The sequence below is a fragment of the Plectropomus leopardus genome, chromosome 7 (assembly GCF_008729295.1).
Source record: "Plectropomus leopardus isolate mb chromosome 7, YSFRI_Pleo_2.0, whole genome shotgun sequence".
Lineage (NCBI taxonomy): Eukaryota > Metazoa > Chordata > Actinopteri > Perciformes > Serranidae > Plectropomus > Plectropomus leopardus.
In genome coordinates, this window is record NC_056469.1 from 24,634,578 (window position 1) to 24,653,496 (window position 18,919).

Below are 18,919 nucleotides of genomic sequence, written 5' to 3' on the forward strand. Positions count from 1 at the left end.
CTTGGGCCCCACATACAAATGTTATCTGAGAATGACTCAAATAGCAACGCCAGGTTAACAATATGCTACTGACAATCTAGGATAGTGTCAAAATTCCATTAAAAAAAGATTAATATTAATTTTTTAAAAGAAAAGTCAAATTCACCAATACATCCCATACAAAAATGATATGACAATTAAAAACGGTCAATTTTTAAAGTTTTTATAATGCTAACATTATTCACCTATATCATTTAACCTTCTATTGTGGTTCACTGCAAGGTTGTTGAACGTAGCATGAAATGATTTCATAGCCACAGAACCATTTTTTTTCTAAATCACCTATTTGCTTATTATGACCTAAGTGTTGACTTTTAGTGATGGACGTATTTACATGCAAAAGATAAAAATGATGGAGCTTAACAGTCCAAACTTACCTATTTTCCCACTTTACCAGAATTCACCCAGGATGACAAATTAGTCAGAAACATTTGGTAGTCAGCATTTTATTTATTTATCTTTTGATACAGCCAAAGGGGAATGGGTTGGGCTAAGTAATGTTTTTAAACATATACACATTCACACATATCAAACAGGACTTTATAAAAAAAAGAAGTTATATGAAAAGACAAGGCATCTGCATGTAATACAATAGGACATAACACAACAAAACGCCAGATAAATGCAACTGTGAAGGCATCATCATAATATCACATAGTGATGACAAAGGCAGGGCCGCAAAGGTGGAGTAGTTGGTGCAAACAAAAGACATAATACTAGAAGAAATGCCACCACCACCTAAACAGATAGCATGCAATGATTAATAACTATTGCCATGTTAGTCATTCTGGTGTTATACTACACCAGGTTCAATGCGAGCACAAGTAACAACTGTTTTCTTATTGTGGAATGAATTTCTGTAGCTGCAAACCAGGCTCGATTCAAAATGAACAATGGGATACAACAGTGGAGAAGGCACATCTCCAGGTTCAAAAGGAAACAATTGTAAGCATTTATCAATGAGATACAGTACAGTAAGATAAGAATAAAATAGTATATAAGCGACATGAACAGACTTGAGTACGAAACATGAGTAATGGAAAGAAGAGTGGTATTCATGGTAAGATCGGGAAAGATCAAGACCAAAGAACTGGGCTCAAAGACAAAAAGGTGATAAAAAAACATACATGAAAGTCAAACAATGAATCTCATGTAATTGTTTTATTACCTTAATTTTGCCAACAGCTTCATAATAGTTGGTCAATATGTTTTAACATCTGCTACCTAAAACTCTAATGCCTCTAATGATCTATTATCCTGTTGCAAGGACAGGTTATTTAGTACAGGTATACATAAAATCTTAATACTTAATAAAAAATGGTCCATAAATTATATTATTTGTAAAGCAAGAGATTCCATGAAAATGCGTATCAAAAGTTATGATGTTTGGAGATGGTGTCTAATAATACAAAATTGATCATGTGCGAGAGCTTTAGAGTCAAAGTGACACTTAAAGGCTATTTTATTTCACTATGGAACTGTGCAACAATCACATGATAGGTCCTGTTTTCAGCCATGCAGCTGACATTAATAACCACACAGGTTTTTTTCTTAAATGATGAGATCCCTGGAATGGAATCTGTGCTCGTTTGTTTGTTCGTAATTTGTGCATCCAAAAAGCATGCATCTAAAAATACACTGTTAAATCAGCTTTTAAGCCATTTTTTAGAAGAAAATGGCATTTTTTTTGTTCTAATCTCCCCCTTATAGAGACTGTATGTTCGAAGGAGATAAAGAGCAACAAGACATAATTCAACGCATGCACCTAAATTATCAAATTCACATCACAAAAAACTAGGAGCAACATTCACTGTTTTAATTTTTTGCAGTCAACGTTTAGCCCTAGACGACTTTGAAATGCTGTCAGAGTAGATTGGCTGATATAAAGCACTTTCTGGGCAGGAAAGCATAATTAACCATGCTTGCAGGCACAACAACTGCCGAAGTGTTTAAGATATGCTCTACTAACAGCCGATCAGAGTGGTGAAATCTATAGAGTGGTCAAATGGGAGGTCTTTGTTGCTCCTCACCCTATGGTAACAAGTGTCTCAGTGACATGGATATAGCTACAACGCTCATAGGGAAAGAGGGCAGCCAGTGAAAGATGGAAATATCTCAGTATATGGTGCTACTTACAATAATGAGGCAAGAGACAAAGAAAGGCAACTTTATATTCATCTGACTGCTCATTTGACCAAACTGTTCTTGTGCAAGTTCTGCTGGAAATTTTAGCGTAAACATAGAATTGGCACAAAAAATAGTACACAACGAGGGCTTGATAAGAGACCAGAGAGTTTGATATTGGGAGTAAAAGATGAGGGGAGTTTTTTTCAATGCAGTACATTACTTCTGCACTGAGTTGAACAGAGACGAGGGAATACTACAGCGTATCTGCATGCAAACATACCTTTTTTTCCCCACACAGCAACATTCACACTCACACCTGCGCACATATACTGAATAAAGCCCTGTTGCGAAGGCAAAACGGCAGCTGAATGAATCCTGTGCTTTTGGATTTTGGTTCATAGTTAATCTGAGTTGTGCTGCATCAGCCAATCACTGCGCAGCTTGCTTGGCTCGCTGGGTGTGGCACTTCATACACAGGATCTTACCATCCAATGGATAGCAGCCATTTTCATCTGCTTCTATGGAGAGAGGGCGAGCACAATCCTACAGAACAAAAAAATATATGTATTTATTAATATTTTGATTACTATGTTTAATTAAAGGCACAGTGTGTAAGATTTAGGGGAATTTAGAGGCTTCTAGTAGTGATGATTATAGATTGAAAGCAACTGTAACTTCTTCCATTTAGAATTCATAGTGTTCATTGTCCAAAAGGTTTTTCGGCAGAGGTCTCCCCTCTCCAAAACAAATTGACATGGTGATAAAGTCCCAAAAAAAACCCACTGAATAAAGCAGTTTCAGGTTAAAAATAAGTGTTTCTTCTATGCTGTTCAGCTTGTCGCAGATAGGCTGCCAGCCAACACCTGCTACTGGTGCTCACCTTTTTCTCTGATGACATTCAGGATGTTTATTTTTGCAGGAAGCCCTGTTATTGACAGAGGTCTCTACCTCTCCAAAACAAACAGACCAGGTGATTTCAACTGGTAAAGACACTGAATAAAGCAGTTTCACGTTATAATTCAGTGTTTTTCAGAAGCTCTTGTCTTGGGGGGGCTTTTAACTACAGTGGCTGATGAAAAAACTCGAATAGTTGTCTGGACTGCTGCAGAAACATGCTGGCGTAACACGTGATTTCTGAAACGACCGGCTCCCTATAAAGATATAAATGTCTCATTCTACAGTAATGAAAACACAAAGGTTCTTATTTTCAGGCGATTATACTCTAAACAAAACATACTTATTATATTATTTTCCATTTACACAAATACTTTTCCCCAGAAATGCTACACACTGGACCTTTAATATACTGTGTGGTGTGTTTTTTTTGGGGGGGGGGGTGTTAAATGTCTTACCTCACAACGGTAACACTTAAGGTGGAAGTTCTTGTCGAGAGCCACCACTCTGACTGTCTCCTCACTGCCCGGGGCTGGAATAATGGGTTCATTACAGCTCACACACAGAGGGGAGAAACGCCTGAAACAGAAGGATTTGGGCAAACAGGCTGTTAGATGATGGCCTTAAGCTAATTCTCACACAAACCCTCCCATAGCTAAGAAACACCAAACATTGTTTTCTAATGAAACCAAATCAAATCTGCTTCCTCTGGGCTCAGTGGAAGTGAGGATCAAGTATTATTGTTTTATCCACAGTTTAGCACGCTGTGTTCACTTGTTATCGGTCCAAATCAAGTGAAGAAGTGTTGCTGCCTCTTTCCTACAGCACCACCACTCTTATCAGTAATCCTGATAGGTAGGATGAATGGGGGAATGAATCCAAACAGCTAAAACTGTTTTGTCCTTGAAACAAATGCTTTGGCAGCTAATGCTTCACTGTGCTGAGAAACTCTGCATGTTTGGTAACATACTTTTCAGCGTAAAAAACAATAACTTATAACAAGAAATGCAGAGAGAGGTCATATTGTCTTATCCTTGAGGAATCGACAACAGTAGCTACCTGTGGTAATCCTGGACACAGTAGGGGTTGTTGTTGTCATCAGTGATGAAGGGCGCCCCTTCAAGTGTGCAGGAACAGGTGCTGCAGCGGAAACAGTGGGCGTGGAAACACTGGCCCACCGCCTTCAGCACACGGTCTGTGATCCTCTCCCCACATCGGGAACACACTGCCAGGGAATTCTGAAGAGGAGCAGAATGAACATGAGCTGGAAATAAGAAACTCCTTAATAACCTGGAGGCACACAGAGATGGTATATTCGCTGTGTCAGCATTGTTCAGCACACTCTACACACTTTAGATACTGAACACTGAACTTACACTGTGTAAAATACAACACAGAAGTCAAAAATTAAAAATGCATGACATTTAACTGCCAACATGTGAGTTGTAGCAACACTTAAGTTAAAGTCATACAGCTTTGTTCCAAATCATATACTTTTTCTTTAAAAAAAAAAAAAAAAAAAGATACTACTGTAGATTCTAACATACTATATTCAAGACAGTACAGTTTTATATGTGACTTTCTACTGTTATGTTCTTTTGTTGTTGGTAATCTTTATGATTATATTGTTCACTTGAACAATAAATATCCTTGTAATTACTATTTGACTGGTCGTGCGTCACATAAATGCGCCCTCATCCGTCACTGCAGCTACTGACTGCTGTCAGCGAGCAGTCAAGCTGCCGTCTGTTTGCGGCTCAGTCAATGTGACGCATCTTCCACTGTGCAGAGAATTGTAGGTCAGAAATGCCAGAACAGCTTGTACGCTGCAAAATGCAACCACAGGCAGGATGACAACCAGGTAGTTTTTAGTAATAAGTAAGTAATTAAGTATGGGTACTGAAATGCAAGTAAGATGCTTAGGTGACCAACTTTTCTTTATGTGTGAGCTTTTGGTCCTTTGGTGTGATTCGGTAGTGTTCGTCAGCTCTGCGTGTATCCTCACCATATAGCAGTCCTCACACTGAGGCGATCCATCCCGGTCATAGAACTGCATGCCCTGCAGGGGGCGGTGACAGCTCATGCAGCAGAAGCAGTTGGAGTGGAAGAGTTTGTCCATGGCCCTCACTGCTGGCTGGGTGCGGGACAGAGCCTCACCACACTTCCCACAGACCTCTGAAGTGGGGACAAGAGAGGCAGATAGAAAGAGGGGTAAAAATAGTTAGATATACAAACAAGAATATTCAGTATTACATCCATCTTTTTACACAGCTCTGCTTGTGTTAATTAGTGTCATCCTCTGATTAATCAGTTTAATATTATATTGCAGACAGAAATGTCCACAGCTGTTGAACCTCTTAAGTCTTCTTTGCAACATTAAGTTTATTATCAGGCACACAGCTTAATAGTCATATATATTCGCGACAGTGAACAGAGAACCACTGCAGATAATTTAAAAATAAAACAATGACACATACATTATTGAGTGTAAGACTAAACCGTGAATGCATTTTAATATCCATAAATGTTTCACATTCAGCCAGAATATTTATGAATAATTTTAGATATGACTAATGCAATGAATTCCAATTACAGCTACCCTCTGTTTGTATGTGTGTGTGTATATACCTGTAGGAGGGGAGACAATGACAGGTGCGTGTGTGTCCATGTCTTTAATGAAGTCCTTGGTCATTCTCTCCAGCTCCTCCACTTCCCTCATATTCAGAGGAACGCCTCCACCGGGGATAGGAACTGGGCCTGGGGGAGAGGGCTGCATGTACATGTAAATACACACAAAGCCATTAGTACACACAGTACATATACATTATTTACACAGCCACATACCACATGTCTTATAGAGCATTTTGTTATTTACAACTGAGCAGTTTATCTTTGAGAAAATGGATAGTGCAAGTACAGAGATGCATCATTCTGATCTGATGACTGTAATCTAGATTTAATTGCACTTCCTGTGCCTTTCTACATGCAAAGCTAAGAGTTACACTAAGTTAAAGGAATATACCGTTGTTGAAGGGGGAGTTTTCATTTGTTGGTTAAAAGAGGAGGGGGGAGATGTCATCATCTGGGGTTGAGGAGGAGGCACAGCAGCAGGAGGGTTTTTGTTTGCATTCATCTGACTGGCAAAAGGAGAACTCTTCATGTGATTAGAGGCCGGGGCAGCCGCCATATTGTTTGGCGGAGGAGGAGCTGCAGGGGGAGCTGCGGGAGGTGGAGGGAAGTTGGCAGAGGGAGGGGAAGGTTTTGGTGTAAAACCCACTGGGGTGGTGTTCTGGTTCAGGTTCTGGTTCAGTTTTTGTGCCAGAGAGGAGGATGATGTCGCCGTTCTCCCTCCGAACTTGGGGGCGACAGCCGGGGCCTTAGTGAACGGCTGAGCAGCAGAGTTTGGTGCAGAGTTGTGATTGGCTTGTCGGTTTGTTCTGGCTTTGAGTTCTTCGGCCCAGGGCGCTGGAGGCGGGCGGTCTCCCATCTCAGGGGGTGGGAGGAAGGAGAGAGCTGGTTTTGGAGCAGTTGGGGGAGGAGCTGAAGGCTTGGGTGCTGGTGCTGAAGAATACTGGCTCGGTAACTGTGAATAAAACGACACCAACAATAAAATCACATCTTCATAAATTGTTTTACCTCAAAACAAAGCACATGCAAAGAAAGACATTTAACGTGAAGCTATTTTATACAAACATTAAGTTTGTTCTGCAACATAAAACTTCCATTTACTATAAACTGTTACTCAACTGAGGGAAGTTTGTATCTAATGTATAACCTTGCACGCTGCACCGCTGCAAGCAGACACTTTTATTATATCGAATGAGGTACTTTGATTAAAGTAAACATTGGAAGCGTTCCACAGTTTGAGCTTATCAGAAGTGCTTCATCTTTCTGACATTTATTTTGCGGTTTTGAGCCAACATTATTCTGCCATGATCCAGCACCTCCCAGTTGGATAAAAACACTCTCCATTTATGGCCCTCTCACTGGGTTTCTGGCAGCACACTCTGGCTTCATCACCCTCTCGTGCTCTCCACTCAATTCTGTGTGCATCACTCTCTCTCTCTCTCTCTCTCTCTCTGCGAGTGTCTCTCTCAGTGTGAATCACCAGCTACCTCACTTTTTGTCTTCTCTTTCAGTCTGGTGTGCTGTATGTGCAGTTCACTTATCATTGAGCTTTCAACCCGAACAGATGAAGAGAGACTCATGAAACCGACCTGGCATCTCTCCAAACTATTTCCACTGACCTACCTAGCTTTCTTTTTGTCTCTTCTTCCCTCTGTCTGACTCATCTTCTACACTGAAGCTCCAGTGAGTTGAAGCCTGCTGACATTTCCCTCTCATCTGCTCTTCGGCTCATCTTTCTATCCTAACATCTCATGTTTGTAACAGTGTATTCTCCAGCTCTGCATGCTTTTTACCTTCGGGTTGAAAGGTCCCCTGGTCTCCATCTCAGACAGCAAGTCGGTTAGAGAGTCGAGCTGTTTGTCAAAGCTTGTCTGCTTCTCCACCAGTCTCTAGCAGAGGAAGACAGAAGAAGGAAACAGTCACAAAATGTTCATTTATTTACACAAATAAAAAGATCACAATGAAGCTGTGAGGTCAGGATGAGCCAAGAATAAAAAGATGGGCGATGCTGAGAAATCATTAGACTGTAAGTTTACATTATCCACTGAAAGAATGAATGATAAACAAACACGCTTAATGGAGTGATTAACTATAACAATGAATAAATGAATAATATTTTAATTTTATTTCCCTGGTTGGATGAAAGAGAATACAAACTGTTCAATTATTAAATTTTCCGATTCAATGGATTGTTTGCAGCAAATCATTTAGCATAAACTCTGCTGATTTAAACATGAGGTGCATGCATGTTTTCATCCTTTTTTAAGACTTTTTTTTTAAATTCTACTTTTTAACAGTGGCTAATAATTTCTAATTTCATACACCGATGCCTTTATAGTCTGATAAACCAGCTGCAATTAATGGAGCACAACAAAAAATGTCGACAATAAACATTTCATAGCATGTCTAAAAACTATTTCAGTTGCATCATTGGGCAATAATCCTGTTAGACGCATGAAACTGAGTGATTTACCCCAGACTAATGCTAATATCATTTGTGGAAAAATTTCAAAAGACAGTATTTCCTGCCAACACTCCACTGTGGTCCCACAACAATGTCCTCCAGTGTCCTGACTGATGATCAAATTATACTGAAATGCAGTTACATGCAGCCAAAAGAGGAAACATGCTCGCAGGCATATCAACTTTAGCTGAAGATATCATCATGACTCACCTGTGGGTTTCCAGCAGCACTGGGAATACTGGTACCGGAGGCAGGGAGAGGTGGAGGGGGTGGGGGAGGAGGGGGAGACGGGCAGGAGGCTGGCCCAAGTGGCTGCATGTAACTGCGTTTCACTATAATTTCATCATCAACTGGAGGTGGAGCGGGGAAGGCAGGAGGGGGTGCGTCAGAGGCGGAGGGTATGGTTTGGCATTCGGGAGGAGGGGCTGGCAAATCGTCATCCAGTGGAGGGGGGGGAGGGGGTGGGAAGTCTGACAAAAACGAGGAGGGTTGATTGGTTAAAAGCTGTGACAGAACGGTTTCAGTTTATCCTCATCCAATCTAATTCTTACTGTCAATTATTTATCAGCTACATTGAGTGCTTAAACATCATTCCTTTATAGCAACAACAGACAAACAGGACAATACAATTTTTAAAAAAAAGCTGTGGGGATTGTTTGGCCAGTTTTGGAGATCTCTGACCTACAGCTGCTCCACTGATGACTTCTTGACATAACAAGCCTACTAAGGATATTAGTCAAAGGTTACAACCTGGGCTTGAGCAATATCATAGCATTATGGAACACCAGGGTATTTAGAAATCCTGATGGCGGTGATTCCCACAGAATTAGAATTGATGTGTGGCAATAGCTGAAGTCACAGCAACAGTTTGAGGAGTTTGAGCTGCAAAATGGATAACTGATCTGTTGATGCCGTTAGAGCTGATCAGATCGATGGATGAGAGGAGTTGCTAATGCAGAGGGAGTGAATGCCATCGTTTAGACCTAGCACGACGAATGGTTAAGTTTAACTTTCAATGCCCCTGAGATTCTGCTGCTCCGTCTTTGCCCAGAGTACGTGCTGCGCTATGAGAGTGTGGTGCATGAATATATATTATATATATTCCATTGGCACTCCTAATGAACTGTCCAGCTCCGAAACAAAAGAAAATCAATTAATGGTGGCAGATGTTTGGATCATAGCATGCCACCACAAATAAATCAATGTGTGGGAAACCCTACAACATTATGATTTTCAATGCAATTAAAAATACAGATACTCATCTTTCTATTAAACTCCTATAGAGAGGCTGTACTGAGGATGTATTGTATGTTATACCCATCACATGCCACCAGAGGTTGGTGTCTATTGGTGAACAGGCAGCTGAGCTGGCAAACATGGCGACTGCTTGTGGTCGGGATAACATTACAGGACTGTAAACAACCAGCTAGAAATGACAGAGAGAAACTGCCAGGAAAAACAGCACATTTTCACATCTATCTCTGTGAATTTCGGCTTTAATATACAAAAGTGGACTAACTAAATGGGTGGGTTTTTCAGTGAACAAGTGAACACGGCACTGGGAGATCAGGTAATTTAGTGCTGCACACAACCGTCATATGCCATATACCCTTGTGAAATTTCAGAAAGGTGTGAAAAAAAGATACCGCCCCAGCCTAGCACAATCATGTCCTGCTGATGTTTCTATCTATGTCTTCCAGTCTTACATTCCTGTACGCAGAGAAAATGCTTGTTTAGATTCATTTACTGTATACCAAAAAGCATTGTGTGTATCCTTGAGGTCTCACAAACAAGTTGAACGCATTATAAAACATTTGGAAATTAGAGCTTTAAACTATTTGAAACTCTGCACTGTTAACAGCAATGTGTCCAGTCTTCTCTTCCAAAGCCTTTAGAGGTGCATTGCTGCGCCTCTTTGCACCTAAACGCCATCAGTTGTCGACCTGAACAGTGTGAAACCAGCAGCTGGAATGTGAGTGGCGTCGGCCACATACTGTGCATATGTCCTCATGTATGTGTGCAATGCAAACAAAACAGGGGCCCACTTTTAAAACATTACTCTATGGCACTCAAGAAACTCCTACCTTTAATTTGGTGGGGATGTCCGACTGTGTACATGATTTAGTTAAGCTCAGACATCTTTAGATTCATACTTGAGTTATAATTATGCAGAACTCTTGAAGTAAAATCCCCCCAAAAGCAAAAGGTATGAGACTCTGTAACTATACCAACATTTGACTGTAATGTCTCTAAGACAGGAATTAAAGTACAGTGACGTCATGTCTCAGCAACTACTCATTAAAACTACAGTACCACACAACTGATGTGTCCTATACTCATCAGTGGAGCTCTGCATGCTCTAACGTAAAAAGCAACAGGGGGTGGGACAGGGGAGGACTGCTGACTGAGTGGACATAGCTTAAGATCGTCACAGAAATGGTCCACAAAATAGCCTAAACATTGCGCATACCGTCACAGAGCGAAGGGGGCGGCGGAGGCAGATCTCCCACTCGACCAATCACAGCTGTGCCTACTGGTGTCGGTGATGGTGCCGAGGGGGGCGTCATACTTTTGGGCCGTGGTGGTGCCACAGAGGCAAACTTCTTTGGCTGGTTGTAGAAGGACGGTGTGGTGACTTTGAAGTTCAGAGAGGATGTCACCATGAACGGCTTGCTGCTACTGGAGTCCTCCATTTTGTGTTTTTATCTGAGGATGAAAACATAGAAAAGTTAACACATGGTACAGAAAAATATTCTTATATGAGTGGCTGTTTTGTAACAAAAAGTACAAAACAGGTTGCAGTTAAATTCAAACAGCTCCACATTCAGGAGTCTCTTACCCCACTTGATGAAACCAACATTAATCAGCTGACTGAAGTCAAAGGGCTCGCATTCCTTGGGAGCGTAAGCATGTTGGGTCTTTTGCAGGAGAATTAGTGGTGGTGACTCATCAACAAAACATTTGGCCTAACAATACTCAAAACTACACACTAATTGCAACCAGATTTTGGGTATGCAATGGCTTTACACCGAAAAAGTGAAAAAATTAACTGCACTTATGTCAAAATGCAGACTAAATTTTGTTTGATGTTTGAGAGTTGTGTTGACTGTGTTCCTCAATGCACAGAAAAATGAAAACGGAGGAAAAATGGTGAAACAGCTGCATGAAAACCCCCCAAATTAAAAATAAAAGTGATAAATCTTTAGGGGAACACTTTTATTTTGCTCTGTTGCGTTTCCAACTTAAAAACTGGCAGTTGCTTCCCAAAGTTGCAGTTTTGATTGATTCAGCCTGTGCATATTGTTTCTAATTTCCTGCCCATACAAACACTAACTTCTTTTATATCGACTGCCAAAACAGTACTCTATGCAGATTGGTACCCATTGTATACTTTATAACTGATACACAGCTGTCTCGGCCCCTAGAGTCTTAGCAAAACTAATTAAAATAGAAGGTTTATTGTGGCTTGCAGTGTCTCTTAAAATGCAGTTTGGACTGTGACTATTTCTGGATTTAGTGAAATTGCAGTAAAAAAGAAAATAACAACCATGAGGCATTCTTCAGTGTTAGTCTTTAAGCACAAAAACTTTGGCAAATGGTCTACCGTGGAATGAAAGAAAAGTGTGTGAACATTTCCTCAGGCCATGTATACCGAGCAGACAGAGCGGCACTCCCAGACGCCAGAGACAGTTTACAATATATAACACATGGCTATTTACTGCGACATAAAACACGATGAGAGCAAGTTTTGGTGGGGGGAGACCAGGGATGATAGCAACTATCATAACATTTTCATGTGAGGTGCGTCGAAAAGAGGGTGAGCTCAAATATTTACCTCAAACACGCCGGCGGTTGAACAAATGTTGATGTTACTTCAGTGTCTCTAACGAAATTCTTCACAAAGTCTGAACACATTTCCCCTGAAGACCACTGCCCCCCCCCCCCGCCCCAAGTATGAACTTTAGTCAAAAGCGCAGTTGTTCTTACTGACCCCCTCCACTAACACACACAACACGTACATTCGCACACACACTGACCTCTTAACTCACAATTTATTGCTGTTTAACAATTAAGACTATTAATGTAGCCTTTCATAGGTTGTAAAAGATAAATGTCATGTAGCCACAACATCCAACCTGTAACAGAATGAGTCACAGGTGGAAAAAAACTAGACAAATTGGAGATGCCATTGCCAGTGAACAAACAATATGTAATTATTATCTCCTGTGTTGTGTGGCATTTGTCCTCTGCATCCTAATGGAGGTTATACAGCATAGATGCCACCAAAAATGACACTGTTACTAAAATGAAGAGTGTGGGACTACTTTCTCAGTCGTACTTCAATAAATATCCATTCACTGTTTTGGCTGTTCTACTAAAGCTACAGCAAGAATGGGTAGTCTACTAATCAAAAGGTTGGTGGTTTGATCCCAACCTCCTCCATCCAACATGGTGAAGAATCCTTGGGCAAGATACTAAACTCAAATTGTGTATGAATATTAAATTGAGTAGCAGTTGGCACCTAGTATGGTAGTCGTGGCCACCATTGTACAAATGGGTGAATGTCACTCATAATGTGACAGCGCTTGGAGTGGTCAAGTGACTAGAGAAGCACTTTATACGTGCAAGTCCATGACATTACCAAAGGGTTCCTTCAGACCCTTGAAAAGCCTCAACTGAATTAATTTAATCTGAAAATAAAGCCTTGATTGGTTTTAAATTTCTTAAATCAATCTTTCAAAGTATTGCAAAAGGCTTTTCAAACACAGCACTATGGGAATCAAAGCAGCGGAGTCCCACATGTGGTGTGAAAAATACAAAATTGCCAAGAAAAACCGCCAACAAACGCTTGGTATTGCCCAGTTATGTTCTACCACCATCTCCACCACAGAACAAAAAAAGTCATGTTTTATGTAACAATAAACACCATGTGCAAAACATTTACTGACTCTACTTCGTTTATATTTTTCTTTTTGTTTCTTTAATTTTGATTAATGTAAAGCAGTCTTAAAGTTCATTCAAAATGGCATTAAAAAAAACATTTAAAAGTCTTAAATCTAACTTGCCTTAAGCTGTAGGAACCCTGGACCATTCGTCTTGTATTCCTTTACATAAGGGCTTTTATATGAACTCCTAGTCGTTAAACTTACTGTATCCCTGCCTTTTAAAGTTGCTACACATATTACCTGTGCACATTATGCTGTCAAGCAAATCTCTCCAAAAGCCACAGAAGACTTTGTTTACACTGTGGGTTACAATCTAGCAAGATAAGTTGTTTACACCGTTTAGATATAATTGAGTTTGCATTTGGGGAAAACAATGTACCCAGGAAGAGATCAAGTCTGACATAGCCTTGAAAACTATTATACAGACTGGGCCGAGCTGACAATAAAAGCTAAACTAACCAGGAAAAGCTGAAGTGTTTCATCCTCATTCCACTTTGTTGGAACACACAGGCAACGCTTCAAGTTCTGACAAGACAAAAAAACCCTCAACGCTCATGAAAGTATCTCTGGTGCTCATGATATCATCTCCAGTTCCTCTGAAGAGAGAGCAGACCTTTTTTTCTTCTGCTTTTTGAGACAACTTCCTTTAAATCAATACCTAAGTGTTGAACACTTTTAACCATATACTGTATGTCCAGGCCAAGGCCACAATGTCCTTTGAGGCATAGCAGTGTTTAATTGTCTGGAGATAGTCTAAGATGTCTCATTAAGAATGAAAAAAACTCTCCAGAAAACTGCTCAGAAATATTGAAATTATTTATTCAAAATTCTTCTTCTTATTATTATTATTTTATCAAATTTTCAGGTCTTTTTTTGGTAACTTAGTATTTTCTTTGCTCAATTTCAAAGGGTTAAAAAATTACAATACCAGTACCCTTGAAGTGATAACAACACCAACAGAGCACTTAATTTGATACCCATAATGTGAATGGAAGCATTCGGTAGTGTAAAATGTCACTAGACGAGACAGATGTGTTGTATAACAATATTTTCATATGCTTTGGCTGCATCTCAGCATGCTGAACTGCTTACTCCGTCAAATACATCAGGCTTTTACCACACCACAGGCTGTGGCTATGTTGCATTAAACACTTGCGTTGATTGGCTGCAAGCAAAACTATACAAATAGTCTCTTTTTTTAAAGGATCTGGGTACAAAAAGGGATCAAATGCAGGTTGACTGGAGAAGTTCTGTCACTATTTGGTGCTGAGTCATTTCAGTCAATATCTAAAAGGTATTGAGCACCGATACACGGCCCTAAATAGCACCGTCCTTAAAGTGGAGTTACCATCTTTGCTTCACTTCACTATCCCACATATCTAAATAATTCAGAAAACTGCTGCATGAATCAATAGGGGAGATGGCGAGGCTCTAATGGAGATGCAACGTGTTCTGGTTGCCAACTTTCTGCAGGCACACGGGGAAACTTTGCAGAGCAGTTTGCACCAATGGAAAAATAAAATAACAAAACAAAAGGAAAGAGCGAAAGGACAGCTGTTTTTCAGTCTTTTGAAAAAAAAAATAGCTGGCTACTCATTACATCAAAGTATCAAAGCCCACTTCAAGTTGAATAGAGTGGACACTTAATGCAAAAAAAGATTGACTGGTTACAGTGAAGATAAAGCTCTTGGCTTTAAATAAAGTTGAAGTGCTCTGAACAGAACACTTGGGTTTATAATGGCTTTCTAAAAGGAGTGCTTGACAAGGGTGGGTATAGACTGTGATTTAGTCTTTTCATTATAGTACTTTAGCTACCTTGTTTCTAAGAGACAATGTGTAATAGTCCCTTCAATTATTCAACAGTGAAAATAACTTGTGGTCAACTTCCATCTGCTCCTTGATACGGTCCTGAGGGATTTAATACGGTGACATCAGCCCAACGCTGCGCTCCAGACATCCTGCTGCGAATCTATCTTGAAACCTGATCCTTGAAATGAGAGAGACCCTCGACTGAGGAACATATTTGGCACTACAACTCAATGACATCACCGTCTTTACCTCTCTCTAAAACAGCCTCTCTTCCTATACATCTTTGCTGCTTTGCTCAAGGACTGAGAGCTTGTTTTAAGCTCTGGCTCTCACTCACAATCTGATGTACAGGCTTGTGTTCTGTGGCAAACCACAACCATTTTTATCTCTGTCATTGTTGTGCTTTCCTCGACTTCTCACTGACTACGAACTGAGTGACATCACTTGAGGCTGCATCTAATCATTTCTACTTTAACAGCTGGGATGGAGGATGGCATTATGGGGCCTTTAGATAGGGCCCTCAGATAAATCAGACGCTGTACTCTGTAGCGTCTGAACTTTGTATAAACTCCACGTGGCTGAACGTGGAGCTTTTACAGGCTACAAAAATGGTTCTTAACCCTGGTTTTGATACTGCAACCCAGTTGGTTTTTATTCCATCTTATCAGGGACTGATAAGGTAGATTTATTTGTCATTTTTTAAACTATGTTTAAAAATTTAAATTAAAATTTGTTCATAAATTCTGCTCCACATTTTGGAGGAGTTTAGGATAAGATACATTACACCTAACTACCTTGAAGGACATGAACAACATTACCCTACAGAACAGGGAGACCTCTTCCAGACTTAAAAACAGGCACTTGAGACTCAACATTATAAGTCCCATGAGGCTATTAAAGAGCTCAAATAAACAAAAGTAAGACTGCAATTTCTGTGTCACACTTTCTATTATCCTTGTGTTTTGTCTCAATGTTGATAAGTTTCACATGAACGCCCACTTTCCTGTGATGGCAACAGACTATGTGATGCAGTAGCTGTTACGGAGGAGTTTACCACACTTTTCAAAGGAAAATTGTTTGTCTCAGCAGTGGTTCATTAGTTTGAGGTTACAGAGGAACTAAATTTGGTTTATATACTGCGCTACTGCTTTTTAAAGGGTAATATATGGAATAGTTACAGCATGGTGCCTCACTGAACTTCATTTTTGTCCTAATCTCCTTAAAAAAAACTAGCCTACATTGTGGAGGTGATATTTTCTTTAAGTACCAATGTGCCCATATATATTCAGTAAAATTGAGTATATTCTTTAACATTTTTGTTGCAATTTTCTGACTAAAGCAATAAAACAAAAAACGTAATTTTATTTACCAAAAAGGCAGTTACCCTGACAGTTACGGTAACCTTAATTCCTGAAGATAACTAACTCCCTCGCCGTCTGGTTGGTCACTGTATCAGTGACTAGTGTGTTGTTGATCAAACTCTCTATTGTTCAGATGTTAATAGCACACCCAGTTTCTGGGAAAGCGTGTCTAGGCCGGGGGTCACTAATGCGGGGACAAACAACCCTTTTGAGTCCAATCTTACAGGTCAGTGGACATGCATTGGGCACCAGTGTTGTGCTCCCTCTCAGACTACAGTTAGATGGCTGATTGAGCAGGCAACATTTCAAAACTGGTAATAACATCAGCCAATGGGTTCCATGTCAAGCTTTCACCAAAAGAACCTTATCTGCTTTCCCTGACATCACAGTAGACGTATGTAGGCCAAAGACAAGTCACAAGATGGGAGAGAGACTAAATCAAAGAGCTTCATATTTGCAGGGATTTGGAGCAAAGGGACGCACTAAAATAGCTTGCCTGTCTTGACTCATGGAAGCCACAATTAAGTAGGATTCCTCGTCACCCTTGTCATCAAGGGTAGTATGCAGCCATTCATAGATCATCTCCATTCACAGATTTCCATTTGCCACACCTATTTACTGAGGCGTCACTGACCATGATCTGAGTCTTTCCAAACAGGAGCACCGCACTAACCTCAGGCTAACCCAAACGGGAGCCTTCTTACTTTAACTTATCCTTAAACACAGTTTATTGTGAGCTTGGGTTGTGGCTCTCCTCCAATCTAGCTGATGAAAAGGCAAATCAGTGACGCAAGGCACAGCAGTGTGGCTAACACTGATAATAACAGGACTTTTACATTCTCACAGTTGTAGAAGTGTTGTGCTAAAATGGCTATAATTCTGCAACATCCCCTATTAATGCACTGAGCTGTGGCTTATCTCATCGCATCCCTTCATACATGACATGAGACACAACTAGGTTATGAATATAGGCCATTCAGTGGTGAAAAGACATACTTATAGGCCGTCTCAGCATGGCCAAACAGGGCTGTGCCATCTGATCACGAATTTCTATTTACCTGGCACTATCAATAATAAGTTAAACATGCAGCACCGTTGTGCTCCACCCACCTTGGGACTCCATTGATAAGATAGCGTTAGCCAACTGATAGCTAGTGCTTTGACAGCTGACAGCAATGTGTGAGCCTTCACAAACACAGAAAGCCGGGTCAATAATAATAATAATAATTAATAATTCACCAGCAATATACGCAATGATGAAGGTTTTCTTGGCTAACTGTGCTAACGTTAGGTGGCTGAAAACAAATCCGTTTCTAACGTTTATTTGAACATTTCATCGAACGTTCACGACGTTCGAAACGTAAGCGTGTCTCAGCCCAAACACCAGGTTAAATCAGGTAACGTTACTTCAGTTAGCGTCGTTTATTTGACACACGTTAGCTCGGAAATTAAATCCACTGACATATGAATGGCGTTAGACACTCACCCGAGAGTCCGAGCAGCCACCTTGTGTGATAAACATTAACATAACCTCTCTGGCTTATCACAAATCACACCAACTGTAACGTTGGCTAGCTTCACTCGTGCACACCCCTAACCTTCCTAACGTTACAAGCCGTGGTCAGTTTCAGCGGCTAAAACGGCCCCGGTTTTTTTTCTTACCTCATGTAGTAAAGCAGACGGCTTCTCTTGACTGTCCTGTCACTAAGTGTACTATTTTGTCACTCTCTGTGGTGTATAAAGGCGTACTCCTGCGTTGCTAGCTTGCTAGCTTTGTCAACTTTTTGGCTGGACTTCCTGTTGGAGCTTCCGCATAGCCCATTCCTTATCGTCGGTGTCCATCAGCTGGTGAAGCAAACCTACAGTACGGTCTTTTCTTTACGAGCAAGGGACACAATGTAACACCGCCCTATCAGAGGTATTTTTTTCAACCAAAACCTGCAGTACTTTTTATATGCCATATAAAACGCTGCCACATGACAGACACACACTAGTTGTCACATCACAAAAATGCCACTCCCAGAGGTGTTAATAACGTTGTATCAGTAAATCTATGATATCACTGAAACTTGCATTGACAAAAGACTTTACCTTATTAGGTAAACTGTGCCAGCCCTTCAAAAAAGTAACACATGCCATCTCCTATTATCACAACAAATAAAATACACTTACACATGCAACTACTTACCCTGTTAATACACTGCGTATCTCCTTATTCTGTCCCCCCTCTGCCTTTTGTTCTTCTTTTTCTCTTGATCCAGGCTGAGTAAGAGTTGACTGTAATGGTAACTTCTGTTTCTCTCTTCCCCTCTCCAGCTATTAGACCCTCCCCCTGTGCTTTTCAGCCTGGAAAAGGAATGACACCATCCTTCCAAACAAGTTCTCTCTCGTTTTACTTTGGCTCAGGAGTTGTGTATTACTATGTAAACAGCACCTCTCTCTCTCTCTCTCTCTCTCTCTCTCTCTCTCTGTGTGTGTGTGTGTGTGTGTGTGTGTGTGTGTGTGTGTGTGTGTTCATACACTGTCCAGTCAGACCCCTCCTCCTCTCCCCACTCTCTTTTCTCTCTGGATTCTTGCAGCATTCTTCATTCAATGACATCAACCCTGTTGCCTCTCCTTGTAAGGTCAGACTGAGGAAAAGAGGGAGCGAG

At 40.6% G+C, this 18,919-nt stretch overlaps 1 protein-coding gene across 2 annotated transcripts; it reads right to left on the minus strand.

The window, feature by feature from the left end:
• Window positions 1–474: 474 nt before the first annotated feature.
• On the minus strand, window positions 475–18,676 carry zyx (zyxin). Of its 2 annotated transcripts, none has more exons than XM_042489334.1 (10): window positions 18,457–18,676; window positions 10,623–10,858; window positions 8,363–8,622; window positions 7,482–7,577; window positions 6,083–6,643; window positions 5,689–5,830; window positions 5,066–5,235; window positions 4,120–4,298; window positions 3,519–3,639; window positions 475–2,709 (listed from the first exon to the last, which is right to left on the minus strand). In XM_042489334.1, the coding sequence occupies exons 2-10, from the start codon at window positions 10,843–10,845 to the stop codon at window positions 2,596–2,598; spliced, it is 1,866 nt and encodes a 621-aa protein (XP_042345268.1). In that variant the 5' UTR covers window positions 10,846–10,858; window positions 18,457–18,676; the 3' UTR covers window positions 475–2,595. The 2 variants fall into 2 exon arrangements, with proteins under 2 accessions (XP_042345268.1, XP_042345269.1); XM_042489335.1 differs by lacking the exon at window positions 18,457–18,676 and adding an exon at window positions 17,931–18,129.
• Window positions 18,677–18,919: the final 243 nt, after the last annotated feature.